The 10,158-nt window shown below is 55.6% G+C and overlaps 1 protein-coding gene across 3 annotated transcripts; it reads right to left on the bottom strand.

Moving 5' to 3' along the window:
- Window positions 1-4,353: 4,353 nt before the first annotated feature.
- Window positions 4,354-9,344, bottom strand: LOC105475762 (even-skipped homeobox 1). Of its 3 annotated transcripts, XM_071094092.1 has the most exons (4): window positions 8,743-9,344; window positions 7,637-7,692; window positions 6,840-7,096; window positions 4,354-6,260 (listed from the first exon to the last, which is right to left on the bottom strand). In XM_071094092.1, the coding sequence occupies exons 3-4, from the start codon at window positions 6,975-6,977 to the stop codon at window positions 5,718-5,720; spliced, it is 681 nt and encodes a 226-aa protein (XP_070950193.1). In that variant the 5' UTR covers window positions 6,978-7,096; window positions 7,637-7,692; window positions 8,743-9,344; the 3' UTR covers window positions 4,354-5,717. The 3 variants fall into 3 exon arrangements, with proteins under 3 accessions (XP_070950193.1, XP_011729554.1, XP_070950194.1); XM_011731252.3 differs by lacking the exon at window positions 7,637-7,692 and having other exon boundaries at window positions 8,688-9,344; XM_071094093.1 differs by lacking the exon at window positions 7,637-7,692.
- Between the last annotated feature and the right edge of the window lie 814 nt (window positions 9,345-10,158).

The following is a 10,158-nucleotide window of genomic DNA, read 5'->3' as shown; positions in this document are numbered from 1 at the left end:
GGGTCCTCACGAGGTTCCCGGACGCCTGCGGGAGGAGGGCGACGGAGGGCAACTGGCCTCACCCAGGAGGGGTTATTTCAGGATACAGAAAGGGACGCTTCGATGGAGGAAGGAAAGGGTTCTTCTCTGGGGGAACTAGACGCTGCTGCTCACAGGCCCAAAAGCCCCCAGACGAGCCGGCCATGGAAGGGGCTCCGGCCCAGAGGGACCTGAAGCGACCGGGGCGCGCTTCCCGTCCCCAAATGGCAAGCGGCGGGGGTCGGGGGAGCTGTGGAAACGGGGTTCTTTCCCTGCCATCGGCTTAGAAGGAAGGCCGAGGCTCCAGAGTCCAGAATTTACCAGCAACCTGTGCTGCGCGGGCAACGAGGCCTCCCGACTTCAGCTAAAAAGGCCTCAGCGCCCTGTGGGTCAGACCCAGCCCGGGGGTCCAAGCCCCTTACGGGGAGGGACGGAGACCCGGGCACAAACTGGGACGCCCATGCGGTCAGCGTCCGGGGGTCGCTGTTCCTCAGCTTACCCAGCCCGGGCCACACGCGGCCGCTGCCTGCGCCGAGGAGGCGGGAACCTGAAGCCGGCGAGAGCGAGGCCCGGCCCGAGTCGCCACCGCAGCCACAGCCACCGCGCAGGCTGGCGCGCCGCACCTGGGCCTTGGGGAGGCCAGAAGTGCCCCTAATCCTACAGGGCCGCGCCCGCTCCTTTCCCTCGGGAAGACAGATTGGAATGGCTGCTTTTGATCCCATTTGTTACCAACCCCGGCATTTGTTTTCCATTTTATAAACGCTTCCCTTTAGGTAATTGTCCCTGTTAACAGCGTATACCTTTCACTGCGCTATAAATAATCTCTATGAAGATGCAAGGATATGACTTTCACAAGATTGGACAATTGATTCAATCTGTGACCCGCGATGGCGAATAATATTGGAAGGCTATTTAAACAGATGAAGGCCTAAATTGTCTTGCTTGTATCTGAATTAATTTCTCATTCATCATCATTATGAAGTGATTGGTCTACTCAAGCTCTTCAGCCTGCTGGAACGGAGCGGGATTTAAATGAGATTGTAACACAATTTAAATGCTTGCCGACTTTAACGAGGCCAATTGAGCAGCTGCAATAAATACAAATATTTTTCTAAACAGCCTTGTTTTAAATAATTACTTAATGCTTTCATGTTTTTTTAAGTGGCAATCTTTCTCCCTCTCCTGCTCCTGCTCGGAATATCACACACTTATTTGCTGAGAAGGTGATTTTGGAAACGACTTTGTGTTTCTGTTTGCTTTGTAGACAGTAGGATGTGTTTTGTGATTGGGTTTTGTTTTGTTTTGTCTCTTTCTCAGAGTCAACATTTCCAGGGTCCCTCAAACTGGCACAAATGGTGAGCTGAGCCTTAGTTTCACCCTAAAGCAGTCTTCTGTGCTGCCCCCGCAGAGCTGGGGAGGAGCTGAGTGATGGAAGAAATTTGTCGTTTGGATCTAGTCACTTATCCAGACGCAGTTTAGCTGGGTTTTGCAAACGAATGCATGTGATTGCACTTACAAATGACACCCCGAAGAGTGGCATTGTTTCTGATTTGTACTGATGACCGTCATCATCTTGAACAAATCAGAATTCCAACATATCCCAAAGGTGTCCCTTAGGAAGCTCAATCTGCGAGCAGTTTGGCTTCCTGCAAATCAAAAGGAGTAGGTGGAGGCTGACTGAGGATTTCTTTGTTAGGGAAGGGGCACAGAAAGAGAACTTTGCCATAACAAATGGTGGCAGGATGGTGGAGGAGGGGGTTGGTAATTAGAGAAATGCCAATTTTGTGGCCTCAACCTCCTTTCTCTCCTATCTGTACCCGTACTCCTACTGTTTCCTCTACCTATCTGGGGTGATGGTGTATGGAGAGGATGCTAAGATCCCTACTTTGAGAATGCCATCCATCTGGACACCTTTGGCGGCGACGGTCCACCGCAACACTCACGTTCATTCTCCGGTGGACATATGGCGGCTGGTGTTTCCTCAGTTGGGGAATAATGGAAGCAACCAAGCGGGAGAAGCCTGAGGAACAAAAGAATCTTTTAAACTTTAGTGAAAGGGCTGGGGTTGGGGATGTAGGGGGACACTCGACTTACTGTGAGGACCTGAGCCCCATTTGGAGGTGACTGTCTAATACCGTGTCCCTCCGGAAGGCCTAGGGCAAATAGATGCATTCTGAATCTCTTCTCCCTCAATCCCTAGTCGAGGGAGAGGGACTGCATGTCTGGAGAGTGCGGGTGCAGGGTTTGAAACTCGGAAGGTGGAGTGGACATAATCACTAAAGAAACCATTCAGGGGGCATGCCACATTGGACGACAGGATCAAACTGAAGGACAAAAAAAAAAAAAAAAAATAGGGACAAGGATGCAGAAATCAAGTAGTGATTTGCTATGTAACTGAGCAATTTAATGCCAGAGTTAGGGAGCTGCTGGCCAGAGTCATTTTGTCTTCAAGGCTCTGCGGAGCTCATCCTCTTTATCCTGTTGTTTAAAATGAGCATTATCTCAAACATATGCAATGCAATCAGTTTGGTCACACTTACAAGAACACGCTTTAATAAGGCAATCAATCACACACTAACAAGCCAGCAATTGCCAGGGGCCGGTGTGCACTCGGGCTGCGGGGTGGCCAGCCTTGCCCAGCTGGACTAATCTGGGCTGGGCGCTGGACCACGCTCCCAGGCCCTGCCAGCCAGCCGGAATTGAAGAGCCCTGGAAAGCGTGAGTCGGGAGTGAGGTGTCAGGTTTCACTGGGGGTTACCTCAGAATCTGTGCCCCAAAACAGGGTGAGAGAAGAGGAAGTGGGAGCCAGGATCTCATAGCTACATTGGCCACTAATAGCTGTGTAGACCTGGAGCTTCTATTTTCCCACCTGCAAAATGGAACCGAGATGAAGCAAAGCCAAGTAGAGACATTGAGAAAGTTGAAAAATGAAAACAGCATCATGGTAGGTCTTGGTCTAGCCTTCTGTTTTACAGATAAGGAGGTTGTGATTGTGAAGGGGCAGTACCTTCTTCAAGTCAACTCCCACTTCCTCCCTGCCACCACTCAAATGGAACGTGTCATGCCAGATGGGGTTGCCTGATGCGAGTGGGCTAAGAATGTTTGAGGGAGGAGGGGGAGTGAGAAGGTTTGCCTAGTGCCAAACCGCAAACCTTGGCAAAAGGGAAATTTCATTATGAAGTAATGAGTAATTCCTCCTGGCAAGATGTATTGTTATATCTTCCACTTCAATTTGGAGGAAGAGAGGCTCAATTACCCAGAAAATACAGTCAATTAAAGGCTGCTGATTGGACACGAAGCCGGATCATCGATCTTGTACTTTCCAATATCGCTGCAGACACCTCATTTTCCCTCCCTATTAACTGAAAATACGCCTGGCATTAAGGCAACCCGCAGCCCATTTACCTGTCGCAAGCAATCTCTGCCCAACGTGGAGCAACCACAAAATTTACCGGGATTTGGCACTCGGGAGCTTTTGGCTGCAGGGGAGGGGGTGCTGGAAACCTCAGGGCACAATTTGCTTGGGAGGGCACCAGCTACTGTGTGCAGGAGGATTTGCTGTGGAACCCAAGGAGGGAGGAGGGCATTTGAGGAGTCTCTATCTGCTGGCAGATACAGTGGCAGAGGACCCCTCGTGTCTGTGCAATCCAGAGCCTCCTGGACTCCCAGAAGGGTCCCATCTCTCCCCTGTTTGAGTGGAACTTCATACCCAGCCACATTTGGCTCTCCTGTGGGGCGTGCAGGTGGGGGCTGGAAGGTAGCTTCTGAGCACTGCCTTTCCTCTTGTCCTAATCCCTCAGAATCCCACCCTCAAGATGACTTCCAGTCTGAGGACAATTCAGACCAAGATGATCCCAACCAAGAAGCCTTCCTCCCTGCTGTCCTCTACCCTCAAGTGTGGACCCAGCTTGACCAGAAAACTCAGCTCTCTGCAGTAGTCAGGCTCCACTGCCACTGCCCCACTCACCTCCCTTTGGGCTGGGGTGGAGGCAGGTTGCTCAGAGACCACAACCTGGGTCCCCTTTCAGTCGCTCAAAGGATTGGAACAACTGGAGAAGAAACCACAGGGGTGGGCCCCTGGCAGCATTCAGCTGCCACTTTACCCAGGAAAGGCTCCCAACATACCCAAAATTAAGGAAACATGCACCCCAGGGCAGCTTGGAGCCTGCCTTCTCCACCTCCATGCAATGGCTGTTTGGAGCCTACCAATGACAGAGGCTTGGAAGACTCTGTGGGTCCATCTTTTGGTTCCTTTCCTACTCAAACCCATGGTGGCTGAACTAGCAATTTTAAAAGTCAATTAAGAGCTGCCTGCTGCCACAAAAACTAAAATGCTAAAGTGAGAATTATGTCCAGCTTTTATTGCAATATGGTTAACGAATCATAACAGCAAGTTCTTTGGGCTTCAAAGGAAAACCCCAAACCAAACCAAATTCATTCCCTACAGGAAGAACCACTCCCTCTCAGTCAGGGTGAAGCTTGCATTGGGTGTACACGTTCTCTTCTTCCTCAAAAACTGGCTGAAAGATGAGTGTGGGAGAGAGGATTTGGGAGTGGCTCTAAACAAACCCTGGTGGAGGGTACAGACAGGGTCCCCAGAATCGGCAGAAGGCTCCCACTGGTATCTGAAAGTCAAGCTCCAGTGGTAGCTTGGGGAGAAAATGAGAAAAAGTTGTAAAATGCCCAATGCAAAGGGTAGGGCCAGAAAGCTCCTGGTGAAGTGAAGGTGAACAAGCAAAGGATGAAAATTGCCTCTAATTTACCGCCAGATACTGAGAGAGGGAGGTGAAGTTCTCACTCCCTAAGCTCTTCCCTGGGCGCCTTGTTAACAGCTCCAGCTCTGGGCTCAGTGGCCAGCTCCGTGTTGATCATTATTACACATTCAACATTCACAAACCCTCCTCGCACACATCACTTGCTAATCAGGGTGTGTGCTGGGCCCAGGGAAAAAAAGGCTTGGGCTCATAGAAGCGGCAAAGGGCTCCTGGGGCATCTGCAGCCTCCCTGGCCAACAAAAAACTGGGGGCAGGGAGAGATGGAGCTGCAAGTTGAGAGGTGTCACAAAGCTGGGAATGAGGAAGGAGATCTGGTGCTGGCAGACGCCAGATCCAGAAGATGCTGTGTAGTCTAGGCTCCAGGTTCCATGGCAAGGGGCCGGATTCTCCCCGGTAGTAAATAATCTCTCACTCTCTCCTCCAAATGACTGGTATGTTGCCATCCACCAGCCCCTTGTCATGCCTTGGAAAGGTTGGCAAAGATTAATATCTACCTGCTCTGCATACACAGCATTTTGTTCAGACAGACAGCAATTTCCCTTTCCAGTGCTTGGGCCTTGGCTGGGGAGAGGGGGCCCGGTGAGAAGGGAGTGTGAGATGGAGGGTGATGGGCCGAGGGGCCGGATGTTGATTGCTGTTGCTGCTAAGTTTTGTTTAGCTTTGGAGCTACAGCCTCGACCCTGGTAGGGGGCAGTGGGTCCGGAGGCCGCCTCCTCTGCTTCCCTATCCCCACTCCTGCTCCCCAAACGCGCCAGCCACGGCCACTTCCTAGGCTTTCCAATTCTCGCGGCCGGATCCCGCTGGTCCTTTTCCGCCCTCTCCTTTCCCGCTTGGCGTCCTAGGGGCGAGGAGCGAGAGGCTGAGTCCCGGGGGTGGGGGGTGACCCCACGGGCGTCCTGGAGCCGGCAGCCGGCCGGCGGCCCCTTATCTAGTGAGGGGGACCTCCTCCCTCTGGTCCAGCGCGACGGAGGAGGCCTTGCTGAGTACCGAGGGCGCGAAGGTGAGGAAGGAGTCCGAGCGGGAGGTGGAGGCACAGGTGAAGTCCGAGGCGGCGGCAGCCCGGGGTGCCAGCCCGTTGGCCGGGCCGCTGTGACAGGCGAGGCAGGAGCAAGGGCCGCCGGTCGAGGCGCCCAGTCCGTGCGCGGGCCCAGGATAGAGCGGCGGGTGACGGAAGGCGCACAGCAGTTCGGGCCGCGGGTAGGGCTGCGACAGCACGCGGAACGTGTCGAGCGGGCGCAGCGGGCCGCTGAAGGGCGAGGCGGCGGCGGCGGAGGCAGCAGATGCGGCGCCCAGGCCCACAGGCGAGTAGTAGGGCAGGGGCAGGTGAGACGGGAAGGGATAGGGCAGGCCGCCCGCGGCCGCCGCATGGCTCATCATGTAAGTGTAGAAGGCGGGGTCCGCCGGGTGCGGCCACGTCATGGCCAGGCGCTGCCGCTTGTCCTTCATGCGCCGGTTCTGGAACCATACCTGGGGAGAGGAGCGGAGCAGGTTCGGCAGGTGGACTCGGCCTGATAGTCAGAGGCCAGAAGTCTGGTCCCGCTCCGGGGACAGTGTTCATAGGGCAGGAAGAGTCAAAGCAGACACCAGCTGGGTAGAGACGGACCCCACCACCACCACCTGGAGCTGGAATCCCTCCAGAGAGGTTTGGGGAGTGACTCCAGCCCGCTCCCTCCTTCCCTCTGCCCAGGTGGCCAGGCCCCGGGGTGCCAGAGGCCGGTGTGTGTACGGGAGGAGCAGTGAGAGGACGTGGACTCAATTGGTCTGCGGTCGCAGACAGCATGTCCCCAGAAACTACCTTGTCACCCGCACAGGCATTCTATCCCCTCCCCCCACTCCCACCCCCTGTCTATTTAACCAGGAAAGAGACAGAGTCAACCACACGGCAGCAATGCCTGCCTAGGAGCCGTCACGAGGGTCAATCTGCACGCGCTGGGCAGGGAGACCCCAGGCCCAGATTCCTGGCCTGCGGTTTAGGGAGTGGGCAGTTGGTATTTACTTTCCGCTAAGTAGGTGCACATGCGCCTCCCCAGCCTGGACCCCGCATACCTTGATGGTGGTTTCCGGCAGGTTTAGGGCGGCCGCCAGCTCGCATCTCCGCGGCCTGGATACGTAGTTCTCCCGGTAGAATTCCTTCTCCAGCCGTGCAATCTGCTCTCGGGTGAAGGCGGTGCGGTAACGACGCATCTGGTCACTGGCGCTGCACGCCAGGGTGCCTTGCGAGCCGCCCCCGCCACCGCCGCCGTTGCTCTTGGAGGTCTCGCTCCCTCCGTTCGGACTGCCGACCAGCGCCTCGGAGCCGGACCCTGCACAGCGAGTCCAAAGCACAGGCGTGTACAGACACAGACACACAAACACCATTGAAGTGGGGCTGTAGGCCTAAGGTGGGAGGGTGATTTGGGAAGGGACACCCTGTCAGCCACTCCAATAACTGTTTCTGCTAGGGTACTGCGGCCTCTGGGGAACCCAAAAAGGGAAGATAAGGGCCTGCCCTTGATTGGGTAGGTAGACGTCTTTGGGGCGGCCTTCCCTGCCTCTAAGGCATTCTGGATACAGGGGTTCCCAGTCGCCCCTTCCACCTGCCCTGGGGCATAGGTGAACTTTCTGCCTCCCATTGGCAGGGGTGGGCAAGGGTGTGCACTTCTGACAGGCACATGAGTTGAGATGCACCTTTGTGCTAGAGCATTGTAAACTCTGGGTCAAGTGCATTGTAGTATGCTGAGCAATCAGAGAGTTTCCTTGCTCTTATGTGTGCCAGGCTGCCAGAACAGGTGTGGGAATGTGTACTAGGTTCCGTGTATTGCAGGGCTGGAGTGAGAAGGCATGTTGAGTACCTTATTTATTACCTTAGTATATGTGAGTGAAGTGCAGGTTGTTCTGAGGGCAGGTTGTGGGAAGGAGGCTGGGTGAAACCGGGGATAAGACAGTAAGGGGTAGGCGCTGGTATTCAACAAGGTGTTGGCTGCCAAGGCCAGGAGGTGGTCTTTCTTCCCTCCCAGGCTCTTTCCACTCACTCCTGCAGTTCTATGGAGGAGTGTCTGCTGGTGGGCTCCCCTCTCCGCTCCCACCCCCAGTTTTCCACCCCCTTCTGGGGAGGTGGATTGTTGGCACAGAGGGAAACTCCCTTCGGAGCTATCCACCCCCTTCCCATTAGCCTTTGGTGGGGAGGCGTTCTCCAGTTAAACCAGCCCCCGTTTGGGCCTACCTCTGAGAAGGGTGGGGCTCCAGCCCCCTGCAGCTCCTTTTCCTTTGGGTGGAGAAGTGGGACTAGGAAGGAAAGGGGAAGGGGGGAGGACCCGATCTCTGCCTTTTCAAATGCAACCGGAGACCAAAGGCAATTAGACCATTGGGACCATTTCCGACCTGGCGCCGCCAAGCCCGGGAAGTGACAAGGTAATTTGGACCTCTGACCGACGTGCAAACTGGTCGGAGGGCTGCAGCACCCGGGCTGCCCCAAGTGGGCCGCAATTTTACGGTCCTTTATGGACTCCTCGCTTCCGCGCCTCCATGCCTCTTACACCCCGCCAGCCACAAACTGCCCGGACTGGCGTTTGATCTTGCCCTCGCCTGGGGAAAGTGTCTTCCCCTAGCAGTTGAAGCATTCCCCGAGCAGTTGAAACACTGGGGGCTTGGGGTGAGCTTTGACTCCCCCAAGTCCAGGACTTGCATCCGCGCCCACTCCACCCCGCACTCAAGGCACTGCTGTCACCCTTAGTCCGCCAATGCCAGAACACAGTAGGAGACCCCCGCCAGAACGCAGATAGCAGGGAGAGTTGCTCAGGTGGGTCCCCCCAGCCATCCTGCCCTAGGGGAAGGGAGTGTCTTCCTCCTGGCCTGCGCCGAAGTGAAGGGTGGGCGCAATGGGAGGCCCGAGGAGCGGAGGGGCGCGGTGGCTACCTTTGCTGTGCTGGTACTCGGCGTTCCCGGTGGCGCAGTCCGGGGTGCAGCTCACCTCGATTTCTTCATAGAAATCCGACTCGGTGTCCGAGCTACTGGGTTGCCCCTGGCCGGAGAGGCTGTCGACGGAGGGGGCCGGGGGTCCCGGGCCAAGCATGGCGGCCCCGGCTACCCGGGGCTCGGCGCCCGGCCCCGCCGCGCTGCCTGCGAGTCCATCTACCGGCTCCTCCTTCGGGCCTCCCCCGCCGCGCTCCCGGGTGGCCGGAGGGACGGCCCGAGGGCTCAGGCAACCACGGGGCACCATCTTCTCGGGCGGCTCCGGCAGCGGGCTGCCCACGGCTTCGGACAAATTGGAGACCCTCTTGCCAACCAGAGTGCCAAGCTGACCCTCATCCAGAAACACAACCATGTCCTTTCGGCTCTCCATCCCGGGGCTCTCCGGTAGGGGAGGGGAAAGTCCCAAGTGAATTCCTAACCCCGGCTCCCTGGGTCTCCAGCGGCCGGACGGATCTTGGTTGCAAGAGGGAGAAAGAGAGGCCGGGTTACTGGGACCGCGCAGAGCGGCTGGAGCGAGGTCCGTACCGCGACCGCGGCGGTGGCGGTGGGGAGCTAGGGTCACCTTGTGATGCGAGCGCTCCTCTGTGCCGCACCGCCTCTGGGAGGAAGCCCCATTGCCCTCTTCTTTCTAAGCTGTCATCCTCCTGCTGCAATCGTCATTACAGTACCGCTGGTGACGCCACTCGGCGAGCGCAAGTGGATAAATAGAAACGTCTGCCACAGCGAAGATGAAAGGAGACCCGCAGCTAATGGCTCGGCAGTGATGCGCCAGGTGTGGGCCTCGCTCGAATGGGGAGGAGAGTGTGAAAACAGACAGAGAGACACACACACTGAGAGAGGGAGACACCCAGGCAGAGGAGATGCAAATGGAATTCCGCAGAAAGAAAAGAGAGCTTAACGCGAGCGGCGAGTTCCGCAGGGGCAGCGGGACTCGGTAATTAAATACGCTTTTGATTTTCTTCTTTTATTGTTGTTTTGATTTTTGTTTTCTTAACTTGGTGCCTTGATCTAACACCGATGAAAGAATCCATAACTGCATTTTAGAAGTGTGAAGCCCAGCTTACAAGCCTCAATTCTGTCGGCATTATTACAACTGTCTGCCCCTGGCAGCTAACCTCAAACTGGCTGAAAAGTCTTTTTACAAGCTACGGAAAAATGTATCCCCCCGCCCCAAGCTGACTGGAGAGCTTGAGGCTGGGCCATCTTTTCCTCTCTTCTCCTCCTTCTCCCTACCCACCTCTGTCCCCTTACTCCTGGGAACCAAACTTCGCTATTTTTCTTCCCCAAGGGACAAGAAATAAATACCTTACTTTTTTTTTAAATTTAAAGACCGCCTTGGCTGCTGTAAGAGTGTGTGCTGATTTCTTTTAAATACCTCCTTCCCATCTAGATGGCCTTAAGTTTTCCACAGCCT

This window comes from Macaca nemestrina, chromosome 4 (assembly GCF_043159975.1).
Source record: "Macaca nemestrina isolate mMacNem1 chromosome 4, mMacNem.hap1, whole genome shotgun sequence".
NCBI lineage: Eukaryota > Metazoa > Chordata > Mammalia > Primates > Cercopithecidae > Macaca > Macaca nemestrina.
This window is presented reverse-complemented; position numbering and strand designations above follow the sequence as displayed.